The sequence below is a fragment of the Dasypus novemcinctus genome, chromosome 2, assembly GCF_030445035.2.
Source record: "Dasypus novemcinctus isolate mDasNov1 chromosome 2, mDasNov1.1.hap2, whole genome shotgun sequence".
Classification (NCBI taxonomy): Eukaryota; Metazoa; Chordata; class Mammalia; order Cingulata; family Dasypodidae; genus Dasypus; species Dasypus novemcinctus.
Window position 1 is genome coordinate 81,019,787 of NC_080674.1, and position 23,202 is coordinate 81,042,988.

At 35.3% G+C, this 23,202-nt stretch overlaps 1 protein-coding gene across 9 annotated transcripts in view; it reads left to right on the forward strand.

Annotated features, from left to right (window-relative positions):
* TENT2 (terminal nucleotidyltransferase 2) overlaps nucleotides 1-23,202 on the forward strand; it is a 66,041-nt gene that overhangs the window by 25,960 nt on the left and 16,879 nt on the right. For 5 of the 9 annotated variants that reach the window (XM_058275380.1, XM_058275371.2, XM_058275373.2 and 2 more), the window contains 6 exons: nucleotides 9,985-10,099; nucleotides 10,200-10,291; nucleotides 11,812-11,890; nucleotides 15,841-15,910; nucleotides 20,273-20,349; nucleotides 20,758-20,886. In XM_058275380.1, the coding sequence (XP_058131363.1) occupies nucleotides 9,985-10,099; nucleotides 10,200-10,291; nucleotides 11,812-11,890; nucleotides 15,841-15,910; nucleotides 20,273-20,349; nucleotides 20,758-20,886 (562 nt within the window). The remainder of the gene's footprint in view (nucleotides 1-9,984; nucleotides 10,100-10,199; nucleotides 10,292-11,811; nucleotides 11,891-15,840; nucleotides 15,911-20,272; nucleotides 20,350-20,757; nucleotides 20,887-23,202) is intronic. The other 4 variants (XM_058275387.1, XM_058275384.2, XM_058275382.2 and 1 more) reach the window with 1 other exon arrangement.

Below are 23,202 nucleotides of genomic sequence, written 5' to 3' on the forward strand. Positions count from 1 at the left end.
TGGGTATTGAACCCTTAGACTTCCTGTATGATAGGTGGACACTCTATCTGTTGAGCCACATCTGCTTCCTGGTTTTACTCTCTTATACAGTCTCGTGTTACAGTTTTAAGCTTTCTTTCTAGTAACATACATGACCTGAGACTTGGCTTTTCAACCACTATCATAACCATATAATAACTCTGCTAGATATAAACCCCATGGTATGATTTCACCTTTTCAATTCATTTCCAAAGATTTACAAACAACCTTTTTATCAATTCTGCACTGATTACCCTCAGCTTTCCATTCTTTACTGTCCTGTTTCCTGGTGACCTGTATTCTAATTATTAACTCCATGAGTTTCCAAAATATATTTAGTTCATAATAGTGCAGTCATACAGTATTTGTGCTTTTGTGCATGGCTTGCTTCACTCAACACAATGTCCTCCAGGTTCATCCATGTTGTCATATGTTTCACAGCTTCATTTCTTTTTACTGCTACATAATATTCCATCATATGTATACACCATAATTTATTTATCAGTTGATGGGCACCTGAGTTGTTTCCAACTTTTGGCAATTGCGAATAATACCATTATGAACATTGGTGTGCAAATGTCTGTTCGTGTCACTGCTGTCAGTTCATCTTGGTATATTCCTAGTAATGGTATTGCTGGGTCACATGGCAAGTCTACATTCAGCTTCCTTACGAACTCCTAAACAGTCCTCCACAGTAGCTGTACCATTCTACATTCCCACCAACTTGAATAGGATTTCCTATCCCTCCATATCCTGTCCAATATTTATAGTTTTCCAACTTTTTAGTAACGGCCAGTCTAATAGGTGTAAAATGATAGCTCATTGTAGTTTTTATTTACATTTCCCTAATCACTAGTGATGGTGAACATTTTTTCATATGCTTCTTCACCATTTGTATTTCTTCTTTGCAATTGTCTTTTCCCCAATTTTTAATTGGGTTGTTTGCTTTTTTTGTTTAGTTGTATGATCTCTCTTATATCATGGATATTACACCCTTATTGGATATTTGATTGCCAAATATTTTTTCCCATTGAGTCGGCTGCCTTTTTGCTTTTTTGACAAAGTCCTGGGAGGTGAAAAAGTATTTTATGTTTTTTTTCTTTTATTGCGCTTGCTTTGGGTATAAGGTTTAAGAAACTACTGCCTACCACAAGAGCTTGAAGATGTTTTCCTACATTTTCTTCTGTGAATTTTATTGTTGTCACTTTTAAATTTAGGTCCTTGAAGCATTTTGAGTTAATTTGTGTATAAGATGTGAGATAGGGGTCCTCTTTCTTTCTTTTGGATATGGCTATCCAGTTCTCCCAGCACCATTTGTTGAATAGATTCTTCTGACCCAGATGGAAGGGCTTGACAACCTTGTGAAAAATCACTTGACTATAGATGTGAGGGTCTGTTTCTGAGTTCTCAAATCAGTTCCATTGGTCAGTGTGTCTGTCTTTATGCCAGTACCATGCTGTTTTTACCACTATAGCTAGGTAATGTGCTTTAAATTCCAGAAGTGATAGTCCTCCATCTTTGTTCTCCTTTTTTCAGATGTTTTTGGCTATTCAGTGACCCTCACCCTTCCAAATAAATATGATAATTGGTTTTTCTTTTTTTGGTCTTTATTTTTTTTTTTAATATTACATTCAAAAAATATGAGGTTCCCATATACCTCCCACCCCCCTCACCTCACTCCTCCCCCCATAACAACAGTCTCCTCCATCATCTTGAGACATTCATTGCATTTGGTGAATATATCTCTGAGCACCGCTGAACCTCATGGTCAGTGGTACACATCATAGCCCACACTGTCCCACATTCCACCCATTGGGCCATGGGAGGACATACAATGTCCGGTAACTGTCCCTGCAGCACCACCCAGAACAACTCCAAGTCCCGAAAACGCCCCCACATCTCATCTCTTCCTCCCACTCCCTACCCCCCAGCAGCCACCATGGCCACTTTCTCCACACCAGTGCCACAGTTTCTTCGATTACTAATCACAATAGTTCATGAATAGAATATCAGTGAGTTGACTCTAATCCATACTCTATTTCTCCATCCTGTGGACCTTAGAATGGTTGTGTCCACTCCACATCTATATCAAGAGGGGGCTTAGATTCCAGATGGATGCTGGATGCAATTCTCCTGCTTTCAGTTGTAGGCAGTCTTGGCTCTCTGGTGTGGTGGTTGACCTTTTTCACCTCCATGTTAGATGAGTGGGGTAAATCCAATAAACCAGAGTGTAGGAGTTGCAAGTCTGTTGAGGCTCAGGGCCTGGCTATCACATAGTCAGTCCAGAGATTCAGGTCCCCTGGGTATACATTAAACCCCAGCACCAACTACAGTTCTAGTAAAAGTAAAAGGAGAGACTTGTGGACAAAGATCACATCTAAGTCTAGCTCCTTCGCACAGAAACACAAACTCCGAAGTAGGGCCAACTGAGATGGCACTGAACTCCATCTGCCATGACCATAGAACCTGTGGGTCTCTGTAGCCCTCAGGAGAACCAGTACCTGGGGTTGTATGTACTTTTTCTGTCTCTGGGACTCTGCTCAGGTGTGCATAAGGGCAACCCCTCTGATAACCTTCTGGCTCTTTTTGGAGACTCATAGCCATATAAACTCATTTGTCCTTTCCATTTCCCCCTTCAGGTAAAAAAACATTTTTAACTCCTGGTATTATATGTAGACTGAGATATTCTGGTCTGAGTTGACCCTTTTATTCAAGGTCATTTTCTAGTTACATCATCAGCTGGTACTTGGTAGTAATCCCTTGGCACCAGGGAGGCTCATCCCCAGGAGTCATGTTCCATGCTGGGGGAAAGGCAACACATTTACATGCTGAGTTTGGCTTCGAGACTGGCCACATTTGAGTAACATGGAGGCTCTCAGGAGGTAACTCTTAGGCACAATTGTTTTTTCCATTTCTGTAAAAAAGGCTGTTGGAGTTTTTATTAGGATTGTGTTGAATCTGTAAATCAGTTTGGGTAGAATTAACATCATAATGATATTTAGTCCTCCAGTCCATGAACACAGAATGTCCTTCCATTTATTTAAGTCTTCTTTGGTTTCTTTTAGCAATGTTTTGTACTCTTCTGTATATAGGTCCTTGATGTCCTTGGTTTAGGTTTATTCCTAAATATTTGATTCTTTCAGTTGCTATTATAAATTTTTTTTCTGATTTCCTCCTCAGTTGCACATTCATAGTATATAGAAATGCTATTGTTTTTTTTTTTTAAAATTTCTCTCCCCTTCCCCCCCTCCCATTGTCTGCTCTCTGTGTCCATTTGCTGTGTGTTCTTTTGTGACCACTTCTATCCTTATCAGTGGCACCAGGAATCTGTTTCTTTTTGTTGCGTCATCTTGCTGTGTCAGCTGTCCGTGTGTGCGGTGCCATTCTTGGGCAGGCTGCATTTTTGTGCTAGGCGGCTCTCCTTACGGGGCGCACTCCTTGCGTGTGGGGCTCCCCTACACGGGGGATACCCCTGCATGGTACGGCACTCCTTTTGCGCATCAGCACTGCGCATGGGCCAGCTCCACATGGGTCAAGGAGGCCCGGGATTTGAACCGCGTACCTCCCATGTGGTAGACGGACGCCCTATCCACTGGGCCAAGTCTGCTTCCCCCCAACCCCTTTCTGATTTTGTTTGCAATTTCTTGCTTTTTCTTTGTCAGTCTAGCTAAGGGCTTGTCAATTTTGTTGATCTTTCCAGAAGAAAGAACTTAAAAAAAATTTTTTTTTTTTCATTTATTTCTACTGTGGTCTTTACTATTTGTTTCCCTTGGCTTGGTTTGAGATTTGTTTTTCTATTTCTAGTTACTCCAGGTATGCAGTTTGATCTTCAATTTTAGCTTTTTCTTCTTTTTAAATGTAAGCATTGAGGGCTATAAATTTCCCTCACCATGACCTTTGCATTGTCCCATACGTTTTGATATGTTATGTTCTCATTGTTTTTCGTCTTAAAATATTTGGTGAATTCTTTTGCAATTTCTTCTTTGACCCACTGATTAAGAGTGTGTTGTTAAGTCTCCATTTATTTATGAATTTTCCCTTTTTCTACCAATTATTGATTTCCAGCTTCATTCTGCTATGAACAGAGAAAGTGTTTTGTGTAATATGTCTTTTTAAATTTGTGACCCAGTCTTGTGACCCAACATATGGTCTGTCTTGGCTAATAAGGGTCCATGAGCATTTGAAAAGAAAGTATACCCTGCTGCTTTGGGGTACAGTGCTTTATAGTTATCTATTAGGTCTAGTTCTCTGTTTCTTTCTTTCTCCAGATGTTCTGTCCAATGCGGAGAGGTGGTGTATTGAAGTCTCCAACAATTTTTATATAGACATCTGTTTCTCCCTTCACTTTTGCCAGTGTGTACTTCATGTATCTTGGGGCACTTAAGTTAGATGCATAAATATTTAGTATAGTTATTTCTTTTTGGTGAATTACCCCTTTTATTACTATATAGTGATGATCTTCTTTAACCCTTCTAACAGTTTTGCACTTGAAATCTTTTTTATTTTTTTAAGATTTATTTATTTCTCCCCATTTTAGGAAGCACCAGGAACCAAACCTGGGACCTCCTATGTGGGAGGGAGTTCCCTAATCACTTGAGCCACCTTTGCTTCCCTGAAATCTATTTTGTCTGATATTATTATTGCTACTCCAGCTCTTTTTTAGTTATTATTTGCATGGAATATCTTTTTCCAACCTTTTACTTTTAACCTGGTTGTGTCCTTTAGTGTGAGATGGGTCTCTTGTAGACAATATCTAGATGGCTCATGTTTTTTTATCCATTCTATCAGTCTGTATGTTTTGATTGGGAAATTCAAGCCACTAACTTACAACTTTATTACAGTAAAGGCATTACTCACTTCATCCATTTTGTCATTTGGATAGTGTTGTCATATCATTCTGTTGTCTGTTTGCTTGCCCTTTAGTTTACCTTCCTAATAATGTGCATTTCTACACTCTTCTCCAGATCTCTTACCCTTGTTTTTTCCTTTCACGCTGCAGAATTCCCTTTAGTATCTCTTGTAATTCTTGTCTTTTGGTAATATATCACTTTTTGTTTAATCTGTGAAGACTCTGAATTCACCCTCATTTTTTAAGGACATTTGTGCCAGATACAGAATTCTTGGCTGGCAGTTTTCCCTATTGAGTACCTTAAATACATCATACCACTTTCTTCTGTCCTTCATGGTTTCTGATGAGAGGTTGGCATTTAATCTTAGCAAGTTTCTCTTGTATGTGATACTTTGCTTTTCTTTTGCTGCTTTCAGAATCCTCTCTTTTTCTATGATATTTGGCATTCTGAAAAGTAGGTGTCTTGGGGTAGATCTCTTTGGATTTATTCTCTTTGGAGTGTATTGCCTTTCTTGGATATTGATGTCTTTCATAAGGATTGGGAAATTTTTGGTCATGATTTCCTCAGATATTCTTTCTGCCCCTTTTCTATTCTCTTCTCCTTCTGGGACACTGATGATGCGAATGTTTGTGCCTTTCTCATTGCCATTCACTTACCTGAAATTTCCATTTTTCCTTTCTTTTCTCTTTCTGCTCTCCTTTCTTTTCCAGTTCAGATGTTTTGTCGTCAAAATCACTTATTCTAGTTTTGAGCAATTCAGATCTGCTCTTACGTGTACCTAATGTATTTTTAATCTTATCCATTGTCTTTCATTCCCATAACATCTGTTACTTTGCAGGCTTTCAAATTATTCCTTCTCCTCATCCAGTGTCTTCTCAGTATCCTTTATTTCTTTAAATTCTTTGAATTGATTCAGGAGAGTTGTCTGATCATCACTCACTGATTGTCTTAAATCCTGTATTTCACCAGGATATTTAATTTGTTCCTTTGGCTGGGCTATGTCTTCCTGTTTCCTAGTATGGCTTGTAATTTTTTGCTCATTTCTATGCATCTAAATATGTTGGTGAATTTATTCTGATGGCCAATTTTTCTCTCTTGCCTTTTTTCCCCCATAGCTCTTCTTTGGTATTTGTTTCAACTTATTATTGTAAGTCTTTAAAATTACCTGGCTTAAATTATCGAAATTATCTGTGCTCACTAATGGAGCACAGATTTTCTCCCAGAGGTTAGGATGCAGAGAGAACTGAACAGTTTTTGTCCATGTAATTTCTAGACTGGGCAGCAAATGATGCTTGTTCGCATACCTTTCCATGAAAGTGTTTCAGTCTTGGCTTTACTGTGTTTCTGTGTTGATTCTCCAGAGCAGAGATTTAAAGCAGGCATGGCTGAGCAAATTCACTGAAGAAATGCCCCTCTCCCCCCAGATCACCCTCCATTTTCCCTTGAAACAGCTGACAGGGAAGAAGCTGTCTTTCCCCCTCTCAGCCAGCTACAATGAGCCAGGGCTTTTACCCAGCATAATATATTGGGGTTTGGGGAGGGCAGCCCTTCCCAGCCACTGTGTGGGCTTTTTAACTCACATTTGTTGTTTCAAGTTCTTCATCTCTCTGTCCCTCTCCCTCCTGGGAGTTGTATAGCACTATCTTGTTCTGCTGACCACCTCACCCCCCCCCCCCCCCACAGCACATCCTTTGGACAGCTTTTGGAACTTTCTTTTGTTGTTTTTGTGACAGCATTGAACCCTGCCTATAGTCCAACACTTTTTTCCCACAATACCTTACCCTGTAAGTTTTGATATGTTGTTTTCTCATTTTCATGTGCTTTGAGATATTTACTGATTCTCTCTTGCAGTTCTCACCTTGACCCACTCATTGTTTAAGAGTGTGTTGTTTAACTTCCTTATATTTTCCAATTCTCTGCTCATTATTGATTTCCAGCTTCATTCAGTTGTCAGAGCTAGTTCTCTGTATAGTTTCAATCTTTCTAAATCCATTGAGATGTCTTCTGTGACCTAACATGTGGCTATCCTGGAGAATGATCCATGAACGCTTGAGAAGAATATATATCCTGCTGTTTTGGGGTGCAATGATCTGTATTTCTGTTAGGTCTAGTTCCTTTAATGTATTGTACAAGATCTCTTTTTCTTTATTGAGCCTCTGTTAAGATGTTCTATCTAATGGTGATAACAGTTTATTGAAGTCCCCCACTATGGTTGTAGAGGCATCCATGTCTCCCTTAGTTTTGCCAGTGTTTACCTCAGGTAATTTGGGGCACCCTGATTAGGTGCATAAATATTTAGTTTTCTTATTGGTAAAAGCTGACCTTGCATGACAACAGTGTGTGCACAATAGGGATATTCTTTCCCCCTGGATCCTAGATTGAAGAATATATATTTTATGAATATATAGTGTTCATCTTTGTCTCTTACAACAGTTTTGCATTTGAAGTGTATTTTGACCAACATTAGTACAGTTACCCCAGCCCTTTTTGGTCACTGTTTGCATGGAAAATAATTTTCCAGCTTTTCATTTGCAACCTTTTTGTGTCCTTGGGTCTAAAGTGATTCTCTTGTGAATAGCATATAAATGAGTCATAACTTTTAAATCCATTCTGTCCATCTGTGTCTCTTAATTGAGTTTAAACCATTAATATTCACTATTATTACTGTAAAGACAGTACTTGTTTCAGCCATGTATTCTTTAGGCTTATTTATGCCATATTTTATTTTTGTTTCTCCTTCTTTGTTACCCTTTAGTAAGCCTTCTAATAATCTTCTCTTCTCCACTCCTTCAATCCTGCAGAACTCCCTTTAAGGCCAGGACTATTGTTATTAAATCCTCTCAGTTTCTTTGTGTCTGTGAATATTTTGATCTCTTCCTCATTTTAAATGGCAGTTTTGCTGGGTACAGAACTCTTGTCTGTCAGATTTTTCTTTAAACACTTGAACTATGTTATACCACTACCTTCTATCTTATATGGTTTCAGCTGAGAAATCAGCTGGTAATCTTATGAGACATGGCTTATATGTGGTGGTTCTCCTTTCTCTTGCTGCTTTCAGGATTATCTATCTATGGTATCTGACAATCTTTTTAGTATGTGTCCCAGAGTAACACTGTTAGGATTTATTGTGTTTGGAATATGCTATACTTCCTGGACATGAACATCCATGTCTCTCCTAAGGTTTGGAAAATATTTGGCCATATTTCCTCAAACACTCCTTCTGCCTCCTTTCCCTTCTCATCTCCCTTTGGAGCACCTGCAATGCATATGTGTGTACGTTTCATGTTACCATTCAATTCCTTGTTTCCCTGCTGAAGTTTTCCCTTTTTTGGTTTATCTTTTCTACTATCTATGTGATTTCAGATGTCTTATTTTCCACTTTGCTAATCCTTTCCTCTTCTTGTTCAAATCTGCTATTGTGTGATTCTAATGTGTTTTTACTTTTGTCCATTGTGCCTTTCATTACCATAAAATATTATTTTTTATGTATACAGTTTCTTCTATAAGTTCACCCAGTGTTGTCTTTTTTTTTTAATTAATTAGTTTATTTATTTCCACGCGCTCATTGTTTTTACTTGCTTTGTTCATTAATCTTCTTTGTTTCTTTAGGAGGGAACTGAACCCTGGACCTCTGTTGTGGGAGGGGAGGCACCCAATCACTTAAGCCACCTCTGTTCCCTGTTTTATTGTGTCTCTCATTATATTCTTCCTCCTGTGTCTCTTGTTGCATCATCTTGTTGTGTCAGATTGCTGTGCCTGCCCTTGTGTCGGCTCATAGTCTTGCTTGTCTTCTCTAGGAGGCACAGGGAACCTCTGCTCCCTGCTTTTGTTGTGCCTCTCATCATATCTTTCTTCTTTTGTCTCTTGTTTTGTCATCTTGTGTCAGCTTGCTGCACCTGCTGGTTACACCAGCTTGCCTGTCTTCTTTAGGAGGCACTAGGAACCAAACCATGGACCTCCTATGTGATGGGCGGGAGCTCAATCTCCTGAGCCACATCTGCTTCCTCCAGTGTCATCTTAATATCCTTTATCTCTTCCCTCATCTCACTGAATTGATTTAGGAAATTTGTTCGGACATCCTTTTTTTTTTTTTAAGATGTATTTATTTATTTAATTCCCCCCCTCCCCTGCTTGTCTGTTCTCTGTGTCTGTTTGCTGCGTCTTGTTTTCTTTGTCCGCTTCTGTTGTCGTCAGTGGCACGGGAAGTGTGGGCGGCGCCATTCCTGGGCAGGCTGCACTTTCTTTCGCGCTGGGCAGCTCTCCTTAGGGGCGCGCTCCTTGCACGTGGGGCTCCCTTATGCGGGGGACACCCCTGCGTGGCAGGGCACTTCTTGCGCGCATCAGCACTGCACATGGGCCAGCTCCACACGGGTCAAGGAGGCCTGGGGTTTGAACCGCGGACCTCCCATGTGGTAGGTGGACGCCCTAACCGCTGGGCCAAGTCCGTTTCATTATAGATAATGAAATTATGTATGGTGATAAGAGTTTGATTGGAGGTGAAACAGTTAATCAGATTGATAGATAAACAAGGAGACCAGTAGATGTCAATAAGAAGACAGGGTTCAGGGTGATGTAAAAATGGGGATGAATGGTTTGCATGAATAGAAGACTAAGAACTTTTCTTCTGTAGTGTTTTATATGTGGTATTTGTGGTCTAAACACCAGGGGTTGGGCAAACTTTTTCTGTAAAGGACCTGATAGTAAATATTTTAGGCTTTGCTACTACCCTATGCTTTCTGTAACATATTCCTGTTTTTATAATCCTTTAAAAATGCTAAAAACATTTTAGGTGTGGCGGCCATATAAGAACAGGCAGCTACCTGAGAGCTGTAGTTTGCTGACCCAAGGATTATTTTCATTATGAATTATCAATGACGGTACTTTTGTTATTTGTCAGTGATATTTTACTTTGTAAAATTTATGTATAACTTTTCAAACCATTACCCACATGTACTTGAATAAAAGTAGTTCTGTTTTGGAAAGTATTGAGGAGATAATGTATACTTATTTTTTTAAATGCTGTTAGTAGTATTGATTTATACTTCTCAATATGGTCATTACTTTTATATTTCTGACAAGTCACAAAATTTTTATTTTTCTTTGTGGTGGGTTCAAGTTGAGTCAGCAGATACTGGAATTATTTGAAGCATGTCAGCAGCAAGTAAGTGATTTAAAGAAGAAGGAGCTCTGTCGAACACAACTGCAAAGAGAAATTCAGCTGTTATTTCCACGTATGTTTCCCTAATTTTTTTTTTGCATGCCCTTCATGTGTACATGTATCTTTATTTTAAATTTTAAGTAAAACGGTATAATCCTCTTCTCTTTCTCTAGAAAGTAGACTCTTTTTGGTCGGGTCCTCTCTGAATGGATTTGGTGCCCGGAGCAGTGATGGTGATTTATGCCTAGTTGTTAAAGAAGAACCAGTAAGTAATGAAGCATTTATTCCAAGTATGTGTCTTATGTTAAGTCACTTAAGAAATTTCATGTAAAAGTTTTTGAGTAAGAGAACTTGGTCCATTTTAATTATTTCTGTGGATTTTCTATAGTAATTCAAGGAAAGCAGGAAATGCTTCTTTCTTTTAAGGTGTATCCACATAAGCATAATAAGTATAATGTGAACTCTTGCATTTAAGTTCTAAGTTGATGAAGTGGGATGGCTTCACTGTATTTTTAAAGAGATACGCTTCTATTTTGAAACTTCATTGGGTTGGATATATTATGCAGCAAAGAATAAAAGCATGTGGCAGTATTGTCTTTTCGATATATATTTTCTTTCTATTCAAATCAGTGATTCTTCTTTTTTTAAAATTTCTTTTTAATATGTTTTTATTACAGAAATTGTGAACTTACAAACCAATCATGCACATGTGTAGAATTACCAACACACCAAGTGATTCTCTTTTTATCTTTATTATTTTTCCTTGAAGATGCTGTGGGATTTGGGATTCTTATTATGGAAATATCAAAAGAGATTTCATTGAAATTTAAAAATAAGACTATTGTGATTTATTAATTTTAATATATTTTTCTCTGACATTTTTATATTGTCTCTTTTTACTTTTACTTAGCAACCAAATTCTGTTATTTAGTATTATGTTTGAATTTCCTGTTAAGCTATATTCTTTGTATCTTTAATACCACAATAATTAGTGTTCATTAAGCTAATCTGAATCAGTCTCTTTAAGATTCAGAGGTCTCTTCTGAATCACCAAAGATTAAATTAGTTTCATATAACTTTAGTATGCCTTATTATCTTTTACACTTTTTAAAAATATGAGAAAACATTGAATGGTAATGTATATTTTTACTGTTCCCACTATTCCACCAACAAAAATAGCTTTTAATTACTGCAAATCAGAGAGATTTATTCCAAAAAAGAAACTTTGGTATTTTTCCAGGCTTTGAATTATATAAAGTAAAAAAAATACCTCACACATAATAAACACAATGGAGAATATGAGTTTAGTAAAAACTTCCTGCAATTAGATTACTTTAAGGCATATCCCATTAATATTCCTGCTTTATTAACATGTCTGAATCATTTTTTGTCACAGCGTATACTCACAAACCAAGATTTGCACCATAGACATGTACCTTAAGCAGCTCACAATCCAGATAGGAAATAAGATGGTACAGAAAGTTGAAATTCTGTTCATTTTTGTGGAAGATTACTTTTTGTACATTTATACTGGAGAGAAAAATGGTGTGTGTGGTTATTTCAGCATTTCTTTAAATATTTTTTTTTTAAGTTTAAAATCGGGATTTCATGTAGAAATATTGATGTGAAAGTGTTGAAGATGACTTATCTGTAATGCAGTTTAGTATGTGTTGAAAAAAATATTTAAAAGTATGCTTTGTATGTTTTTTTGTTGAGATACTTTGAGAATATGAAACACTAAGTTTAGAACAATAATGAAAAAACACTTTATTTTTAACTTTTCAGTGTTTCTTTCAGGTAAATCAGAAGACTGAAGCACGGCATATACTCACCCTAGTCCATAAACACTTCTGTACTAGACTTTGTAAGTTTGACATGCCTCAAGTACATATGTCATCTGACATAACTACTTTTTAAAAATCTCTATTTTATGGTAAGAATTGTTTATTTACTGGTCAGGATAGGTAATATGTACCCATTTTTCCCAATGAATTCCTTTTGAGTTTTGATTGAAAAAAAGATTGACATTTACTGAACAAATCCTTATTGAGCTTACTTGAAATATATTCCACTAAATGCAGTGGAGGACTCAAGACATATAGGCCTCAGTTCTTTTTCTTAAAATGTATAGACTATTAGGGAAACTAAGGCATGAGTTCAAATAATTATAATGCAGAATATCTGAAAAGCCAAAAGAGTGATACAAATAATGCCCTATAGCTGTTCATGAGAGGAAGAAAGAATTTCATCTGTTTTACAATGACATGAATTTTTACTCTTTTTAAAAATATGATTACTGAACCCAAAGACCAAATGTATTATTCCAACAGAAAGCAAAAGTATTGCCTAACCCATTTTATTGTAAGATTTTATTCTTTGAATAAAGTGATTCTAAGCAGATTTTGTTTTATATGTTAAGCCATCTCAAGTAATTTATTTGAAAAGTCCACAGATTGTTGTGGACAGTTGAATTCACACTAACTCTGTGACATTGGAAAGGTGTTTGTCCATTTGTTTAACACGTATTTATTATATACCAGGCTTTGAGTTAGGAAATAAGTAACACAATTATTGCTCTTGAATGGCTTGTATCTATTGTGGGAGAGAAATAAATCAAGTGAGTATAATACAGTGGACTTCAGTTTTCTCATTTGTAAAATAATGAGAAAAAATTATGTAAAATGATAGAAATTCATACCTTACGTGAAGTTGTTTTAAGCAATTTTTAAATTTCACATAGATTTACAGAAAAATGAGGCAGAATGTACAGAATTCAGGTTCCCATACCCCACCCTACCCTGACCACAGGGTTTTTCCTATTAACATTTTGCCAAAGTGTGGTACATTTGTTACAATTAATGAACCAGTATTACTACAATTATTTTATTAACTGTGGTCCATAATTTTCTTAAGGTTCATTCTTAGTGTTGTGTAGTTTCATTTTGTTTTTAAGCTTTTATTGTGGTAACATATATCTAACATTTTATCATTTTATCCACTTTCAAATATACAATTCAGTGGTGTTACATTCACAGTGTGCTACCATTATTAGGTGGATTTTATTTTTATTTTTCATTATATTTTAGCCATTTGCCTTTTAGATCCCATAAGTTGAAAGTGGAGTGTCCTTTCCTTTCAACTTACAGAGCTCCCTTAAGCATTTCTTTCAGGGTTGGTCTAGTGGTGATGAAGTCCCCTCAACTTTTGTACATCTTGAAATGTCTTAATCCCTCCATAAACTTTGGTTGACACAGAGTTCATGGTTGGCAATTTTTTTTTCTTTCTGAACTTTAAGTATATCTTCCTATTGCCTTTTTGCCTATCTGGTTTCTGATGAGAAATTGACATGTAAACTTACTGAGGCTACCTTGTGTGTGACATGTTCTTTATGTCTTGCAGTTTTCAGAATTGTCTCTTTATCTTTGGCATTCAGCAGTTTGATTATAACCTTGTTCAGTGTCAGTCTGGGTTTATCCTGTTTGGAGTTCGTTGAATATCTTGGATGTGTATATTTATGACTTTTGTTAAAAAGTCATATTCCTTGAATACTCCTTTTTCCCCTTCTTTCTTCTTCTGGCACTCCTACAATTGCATTGTACAATTACAATTACATTGGTGAGCTTGATGGTGTCCCACAGGTTCCTCGGCTCTGTTTACTTTTCAATGACTTCACTGCCACAGTGTTCCCACAGAGCTTGGTGAGCTGCCTTCTATATGCAGGGCAAATTCTGGGATAAATTATCAAACTGGATAATTTCAGTTGTCTTATCTTCAAGTTCATGGATCCTTTTGTCTGGTGGCTCCAATGTGCTATTGAATCCCTCAGGGAGTTTTTAATTTCTGTTACTGTAGTCTTCAGCTCTGTTTAGTTTAGTTCCTTTTCATAATTTCCATCTCTCTTTTGATAATCTTTTTTTCGTTTTTGTTTTTTTAGGAGGTACTGGGGACTGAACCAGGACCTTATCCGTGCAAGGCAGGCACTCAACCACTGAACTATACCTGCTCTGCTCTATTGATATTCTTTTTGTGTTCCTCTTTTGTTTTCTCGATTTCCTTTAGATCTTCGTCCATGTTTGCCTTTAGCTCTTTGAGCATATTTAGGACCATGTTTTAAAGGGTCTTTGCTGGGAATGTCCCATGGTCTGATCCTCCATATTGATGGTTTCTTATGCTTTAATCTTCTCCTTGCCTGGGTCTTTCCTTCCTATTTCTATATATGGTTCATAATCTTTTACTGAAAAGCAGGTATTTTGATATCTTGGTGTGGTATCACTGGAATTTAGATTCTGAGGTATCTGTTCCTTAAGCTTATATTCAGTTAATGATATGAAAGAGATTTCCTTGAATGCCAGGAGCTAGGTAATAAAAAAAAGAGGGGAGGGGGAGTTAGACATGAAGAAAACACCTTTCCCAGTCTTTGTGTGTGAGTGCTGAACTACAGAGCTTATCCATAAAATGATTTTAGAGAATAGCTCCAAGCATAGGGGCATCCCTGATCTTTTGTGCACATGTGTCTTGTCTTGGTCATGTGCTTGGCCCTAAGAATTCCCATGTTTATATGATTTTGAATGTCCCCTCTTCCCTAGGAAACAGATTCCTAGGCCCTGCAGTATTTGTCCTATAGCCATCAGTCCTTTGCCTCAGTCAGCACAACTTGACTGCTCTCCCACAGTGTTCCCACAGAGCTTGGTAATCGACCTGTTACTGTACCTTAAATGTTTTCTAGAGTTTTAAGAAAGAGGCTTCTGCCGGTTCTTGCTGGTTGTTCAGAAGCTTTTGTGGCAGTTGGAGCCTGAGTATCTTATTCCGCCATATTGATTGAGGTGGCGCCATGAGGTGGATTTTTAATAGATGGCATTAGAATCATACAATGCTAAAGATGGAAGGGATCTTGGAGATAATCTAAATTCAAATGAAGGTTCTTTCTGATTATTTTTTACAGTAGTTAAGGAGACCGGTGCTCAATGGGGACTATTGTCTGAGGACTATAGTTTGTGTCAGAACCTGTACTGGGAACTAAAAAATTTTAACTCCTAATCTTTTTCATTTAAGTCTCACTGAACTACTCCTGTACATAATGTTTTTTTTTTTCTTCTTCTTTATACTTGTTCTTTTCTTATACATAATTTCCATTGTGAGGCTTGATATATTTTAAGATTTGGTAAAACATTATAAGAAAACTTTTAGTCTTTAAAAATATGGCACTTCTTTTAGATAAAAAAATGAGGAAATTATTTATTTGAGAAAGATTTACAAAGTTTTTCATTTATACATTCCTGTATTTTCCTGATTTTTTTCACAGTGAACATGTACTAGTTTAAATGCAGAAAAAAAAACATTTTTGAAAGTTTGATGGTATAAAAAATGTTTTTCCTCTTAGAAATTGTACTTATTTGATTGTCCACCACCAACCATATATTATGTTGCGTTTCCACATTTAAGATTCTTTGTAAATGTGATTTCTGTGGCTACACAATATTTTATCATATGCTGTTCCAGAATTTTGCTGTCTCTGCTGCTGGCCAACATATTTTTCACTCCTATAATGATCTGATGAAGTTCTTTATAGAAATTGTTAGATAAAGGTATTAGACCATATCTGAAAGTAACTTTAATATGAAGCCCTATAAATGGTATTACTGGATCTCTAGTTCAAGATTTGATGATGTCCTCACTTATTTGCTTTTTTCTCAAAGACTATATGTTCTTAAATTGTTTTAGCTTAGCAACATACTGTTTTCTTTTTATATGTGCACTGAAACATGAATTTGAGAAACATCTGCATATATTTGTATTATGTCTTTTATCTATCAGCTGGCTACATTGAGAGACCTCAATTAATTAGAGCGAAAGTGCCAATTGTGAAGTTTAGGGATAAAGTCAGGTAAGTAATTGCTGTACTTTTTTTTTCATTGGCTTTAAATCATTTTTAGATATTCATGTGATGTATATAAGTTAAGAAATACATGCTGTAGCATATAGGTTTTTAGAAATGATTTGGTCTTTGAAATGACATTTGTTAATAATGGTCTAAACAGTTCTTTCTCATGCTTAACTGTACTTAGTTATTCTGATTGATATTTTGAGTATTTGATACTTTTTCCAATATAAAGATTTTATATGTATTTATATTTTAGATTTTTTAATGATCTGGAATCTTTTGGAATCTATTCTACAATTTGACTAAAAACAAAAAATAAATTGTAAGAAAAGGATATTATTACACACTAAGTATTTCTTTTTTCTGGGTTTTCACCAGTGTTGTGACAAAAAATTTGTTTTAAAGATAACCCAAATGGTGGTTAGAATGGGTGACAGGAATGTCATCTATTGATTAGTTTTATTTAGCTCCACATTTATGGACTTTATCTTTTACTCCAGATAACCATCTTTTCATGTGTGTGATTGCTTATAATGGTTTCTGATAAGAGTGGGGATTTTAATATATTGTTAGATTTTTGTTTACCAAGAATGTTTTTATTTGTTAGTTTCTAAGATTCCATGTGTCTATAGGCTAAAATTCTGTATGTAGTAATGTATTTCTTTTTTTCTTTTTTTTTTTTTTTAAAGATTTATTTATTTATTTAATTTCCCCCCCCCCTCCCCTGGTTGTCTGTTCTTGGTGTCTGTTTGCTGCGTCTTGTTTCTTTGTCCGCTTCTGTTGTCGTCAGCGGCACGGGAAGTGTGGGCGGCGCCATTCCTGGGCAGGCTGCTCTTTCTTTTCACGCTGGGCGGCTTTTCTCACGGGCGCACTCCTTGCGCGTGGGGCTCTCACACGGGGGACACCCTTGCGTGGCACGGCACTCCTTGCGCGCATCAGCACTGTGCATGGCCAGCTCCACACGGGTCAAGGAGGCCCGGGGTTTGAACCGCGGACCTCCCATATGGTAGACGGACGCCCTAACCACTGGGCCAAAGTCCGTTTCCAGTAATGTATTTCTAAGACCATTTATTTCCTTTGCTTTTTGCATACATTCACAATTTTCACTCTGATGCAGTTGCAAAAGTGTGGATATTAGTGAAAAGTTGAATTGCATATCCTGAAATCCAAGTAAACTGAAAGTTCTAGTAGTCGTGAACTGTATTTGTAGAAATAGTAGAGTCTTCAAATCAGTCTACTAGTATTAAGTGAAACAAGTATAATTTTATACATATTTGAGCAAAAGTAGTAGAAACCTGGGTAAATAATTCATTTATGTGATCATCATGCTCATTTTATGAATGCATATTTAAATAATAAATTACATAATTTAGGATATTAACCAGTAAAACTGCTCTATTCATAAAAAATTAGAGCAGAATGCTTAACTCAGAATCTTTTGTCCTTTCTAAAGTTTCTTTTACTTTCCCTAAAGTCTGGGGTTACTGTTAACGGATATATCTTTAATTTGGGAAACTAGGAAATATTTAATAAAATGTTTTCAGAGATTTTTGTGTTAGTAATCAACCCATTATTTAAAAAACTCATAGTTTATATTAAAGAAAATTAAAGAAACAGTATAATAAATCATTTCTTCCTCTTGAAAAGCTATGTCTGAGGCCTAAGTAAATCATATGCTTGTATGTGAAATTTTCCAAGTCATTTATGTACTGCCTCATTTTTAAAAAAATTGATCTTCTCTAATTCTTCTCTGGTGGCACAATAGAGTTACTATGCCTGTTGGAAAGTACTATGGACATGATCTTGTCCAATGTAGTAAACTTATTTATTTCTGAACACGTTTAGATTTAAAAGGCAAGATAGTTGCTCATGTCCTTTGGAAATGTCTTGTGTTCTCAAGAACATATTTTAATTGATGAAATTTGGTGTATATTTATACCACTGGTTTTGTTGTAAATGCAATTAGGATTATACACTTTTTCATTTTAATGAAAGATGTGTATAATGTGCAGAATAATATAAATGAAAAAATGAAAATATAGCTATACATATTCTGTTTCAAAATTTAGGCTTATCTATATATTCTTGATTCTTATGGCTCTAGAATTAGACCCTTTTATGTAATATCTGTGTATAAAATGTAAGCAGTATTGATTGCTTAAAAAGGATTTGTTAATATTTTCTAAACAGACATAGCATCTTTTTAGAAACCTGATAAATCAGGTTTTTCTAGCCCAGCTTTATAAAAGTAATACTGGAATTATTTTTAAAATACACAAATCTTTAGGTATGTGTCTGATTCAAACCTTCCCTTCCATTCATCCAATCCATAAGTATTTATCAAATTTCTACCAAGTTTATAACATTTGAGTTTAAATTAGAACAGTAATACATAAAAGATGTAAGGAGAAAACATAAACTTAAAGTACTAGCTAGTTAGAATAGTTAAAAAATATATAGTTATGATCCTAATTAAATGAATAATTTTATTCTTTCTGTAATTAAGGTTGTGTACAAAGTATTCTCTATAAAAATCATGAAAAAGAAAACAACTCCAGTTCTGATACCAAAAGAGGACTACTGTTAACATTTTGGTGTCAACCTTTCAGTCTCTTTTCTAAGCATATAAATACCAGTATTATTTAAACATTAAAATTGAAATCATACTTTTAAATTTTTTTTAAAAGATTTATTTATTTATTTAATTCCCCCCGCCTCCCCTGGTTGTCTGTTCTCTGTGTCTATTTGCTGCGTCTTGTTTCTTTGTCCGCTTCTGTTGTCATCAGCGGCAGGGGAAGTGTGGGCGGCGCCATTCCTGGGCAGGCTGCACTTTCTTTCGCGCTGGGCAGCTCTCCTTACGGGGCGCACTCCTTGTGTGTGGGGCTCCCCTACGTGGGGGACACCCCTGCATGGCAGGGCACTCCTTGCGCGCATCACCACCGCGCATGGGCCAGCTCCACACGGGTCAAGGAGGCCTGGGGTTTGAACCACGGACCTCCCATGTGGTAGACGGACGCCCTAACCACTGGGCCAAGTCCGTTTCCCTGAAATCATACTTTTTTTACTTAACCACGTATCATGAACACTTAGGTCATTAAATATTTCTCTGCAGCATCATTTTTAATGGTTTTATAGTATTTTATTGAGGATTGTACTATCATTAACTTAGAACTGTTTCCTTATATTTGATCATTTGCTTTGTTTCTGATTTTTAGTTACTATACTAAGTGAACATTTTTGTGTGTAGGATTTCTTCCATATTTAGGGTACTTTCTTAGTATTTCCAAAAATAGAATCTAAAACATGTCCGGTGGATATTTTTCAAGCTTTGACATAATATTTTTGGGAAAATTTTGAATTGCAGACTGGTTTCCAGCTAAATGTTTTTTCCTCTCTGTTGAAGTGCAAACTGTTTGCTGTATTAAACTTACACTAACATAAAGAATGTAACTCTATTGTTGCCATAAGTTTCCCAAATCCATATATATATGATACAAGATGTTAATACCACTATCCGTTTCCGTTAATGTATAAGGATAATTGAAAGAACCTAAGATTTCTTTTATTTCCCAAAACAAAAGAAGCTGAAATGGTGAATTTCAAATTTTATAATTAAAATCTATAAAAAGGAACATTTGTTGATTTCAGGTACTCTTTTTATGGAAAAATTGAGTGTTCAGAAGAAGTTGGCCATCATAGTGTGTGGATATAGTTGAAACTAACTTTTACATTTAGAATCCTTCCTTTTTTTATGTGTTTAGCCATTCTTTGTAGATCCCATCCTTATTGGCCTCTTAACTTGTGATTTGCATGATACCTTTGCTTTCAAAGAAGTATCCTTTTCATTACATGCTTGACTATAATAGTTCTTCCTAGACATCAGTAGCTAAATTTGACATAATATTGTAATTTGCCAGCCATTTTTGGTGGTAGACAGAGCCTTTATTTTTTTGTCTGTACTGTACTTGGCTTGTTATTCCCATTGTCTCAAAGTAAATGATTCTGTAGTTCCAAATTAATGAGAATACATAATTTAGTGGGATAACTTGCCCAGAAATGTTTTGGTCACATAATTTTGTTTATTTGGAAAAGATTTCAAGATTTAAAAATTTCCTTTTCTAAGATAATTGGAGCTTATGGATCTTTCAATATTAATCCTATTTTATGTTTTTAATATACCCAAATCACATTAAAATGACATACTGAGTAAGTATTCATTTTTATTTCTTTACTGCCTCGTTTCTAAAACACAGCTCTTTGACCTTTAGGCCCATTTATATTCCATTGGATGGATGAGTATAAATTTAGTTACTGGGGATTAATTTGTACTTGAGCTAAAGTTTTTTTTGGTTTTTTTTTTAATAGCTGTGTGGAGTTTGATTTGAACGTAAACAATATTGTTGGAATAAGAAACACATTCCTTCTCAGAACTTATGCATACCGTAAGTTTTTAATTTATTTCTAAATAATTATCAGTTTCTCTTTTTCCTTCATTCCTTATTCCTTTTTAAAGGTGTTTGTAGTAAATAGTGGTATCTGTTCAGTTGTGCTTAAGATAATGTGTCTTAATTTATTATTTACATAATATATTGCTATGTTAAAATCGTATACTACCAGGGTTATAGGTAAATGAAATGTATTTTAATAATTGATAATTTTTAAAAGGCAACTAAGGTGAGTTTTAGAAGACATGTTTATGGTAAATATAGTGTTTAGTACTCATTATAGTATACACTATATACAGGGAGGCAGCCTGTATTTTGTATTGGCATGGAGTTGGGAAATAATGTAAACTTTCAGTGTAACTGTAATATCTGCTTACCATTTTGAAGTTTTAATTTTATTTTCAGTTGAAAATCGAGTTCGTCCATTAGTACTGGTGATTAAGAAGTGGGCAAATCACCATGAAATAAATGATGCCAGTCGTGGTACTTTAAGCAGCTATAGTCTTGTACTGATGGTTTTGCACTATTTACAAAGTAAGTATTATGGTAATTTTCCCCCAATTTGCAAAATTGAAATGCAGTTAAACTTCATCATGATGTCTTCTCTGTTGACTCTATCTTCAAATAACATTATTTTTAAAAGTTCTTTATAAGGCCTATAAAACCATATTGCTCATATTGTTCTTTGAACAAATGTTTTTGAAATATTATTTCCTGGAAAACATTCCACTGTGGAAAAATATTGTGTTTTTATTTTAGACAATTTTTCCATATCCACTTTTGTATTAAAAGAACTTTCACCACTGAATTATAGATCTACTCTCTTGATGCAGACAGATGTTCAGGGGGTCTATAAACATAAGCTCAAGCACCATTCATCATGTTTTTTATTTTCCTTTTCATTTGAGATAGAAATTGAATCATTTTTTTCTCAGTCAAAGATTTTAATCCCCTACATGGCCAAAAATAATTTAACATTTGATTCAGTGGTGAGCTTCCCTCTCTCACCAGGTACTATCTTTACAGGACTGTTGTGTAAGATTGACCCCCAAATTTTAAGTCATTCTATTTAGCCTTTGTTTTTCAGGCCATTTGGATAAAAAGTCATACTTTTTGTTTCATAAATAGTGGGAAACAGTAGTGAGTAGAAACTTGTAGTTGTGTTATTCATAAGATAGGTCTTCGAGAATTTTTACAAGTATTGAAAATTCCATAGAAAAATAGGATAAGCTGATCAAATCTTATTGGAACTTTGATTTCTAATACATGTTTAGTAATCTTATATACAAATAATCCAAGAGATAGCAATTAAGCCAGTCTACACAGTCTACTCAGTTGGACATTAAGGGTTCTGAAAGCTGACACATGCTATTTTGTGGTGATGAGACCAGGGATCCAAGATGTTTAATGACTGACCAACTGCAAATATGAATATCTGTTGGTAGGAGATCAGGTGAAAGACTTGATGTTTATGTAGCAGAAAACTATTTGCCAGTTTGTTCTTGCTTCAAAATTAATGGTTGCTTAGTGTTAGTGAAGATGAGATGTTTTTAGTATATGTGCCGCTGAAGCCAGCACAAGATGAAATGTTTTAATAGTTGATTTTTTTGGTAAATCAATATGGAAAGTATAAATTAGTGGAGGCCTGACCAGAGAGCCACTCTCTGTACAGCAGACAGGTAATACCTTGTAGATCATTATGTTGATCATATACTGCAATAATAAGTTTTGGATTTATTTTTCTTGGTCTTATTTTGCTTTTGAGAGAGAAATTTAAAAGATAGACTACAGTCCAAAACTTTGAAGTCCAAATAAAATAGATGGTAAAGCCAGATTCTTCTAGAATGAATGAATGTTGCTTTGGAGTCATAGTAATAGTAGTAGTAGCAAGATAAACATTTTTAAAATTTCTTAAGCTTTTTTGAGGCTACTATCAGGATACTGTAACTGTATAATAATTGCTTCTCTAATGACTAGTATCTCTAAATCTTTAAGGTTGTAACACTAGGAGTTTACTGAATGATGCTCCTACTCCCCAAAGCTTCCTATTTGACTTCTAGAGGCTTTTCTGTCCATTGAAAAATCCTAAACCAGTTAATATTTGTTTTTCTCCTAGCATTCTAGTGATGGTTCTAATATGAGATAAAATTTCTTTGTTCTGGTTCTCTACAATCTTTTCTTCATCCTTTGTTTTATTATAATCTTAACTTGCTAGGGTATTCAATAGGAAATGAATTCAGACTTTTAAGTAAATTAATTCCTAGTAAGATTTTCCAATTTGACTTCTATATTATATCCCAACTTATTAGAAAACCTTAAAAATGTTAGACAAATATACAGATATTTGAAGTGAAGTTGATTGTAGAGTCTTTTAGAATTTTGAGCATTTGAATATCTCTGGGGGAGAAAAATATACCCTTACTTCCAAGAGTGGTTCTGGTAAGTAATGTGTGAGTTTCCCCCCTAATATTCTCAGTCATACACTATGAACATCCAGACTATAATGGAATTTTATTTTATTCCAATTTTTAATATAGGAATGAAGCATGATACAGAAAGGGAAATTTAAATAAAGCATCCTACTGCATATGTGGTAGAAATTTATATATTTATGTATTTCTAATCATAGTTGTAAACCATGTAAATTGGTCATAATGGTTGATTATGTGTATATTAACATATTCCAGAAATCACTTTTAAAAGCTTTTACTAAATAGCAAATTAACAAGTTAAAAATTCTTTATTACTGAGTTTAATTATATATAATGCATTTCTAATTCTTAAGTACAAAGTTTATTGTATGGTGCTATATTTGTTCTCTAATTTTAAAGAAATCTTGAAAATGTCTTG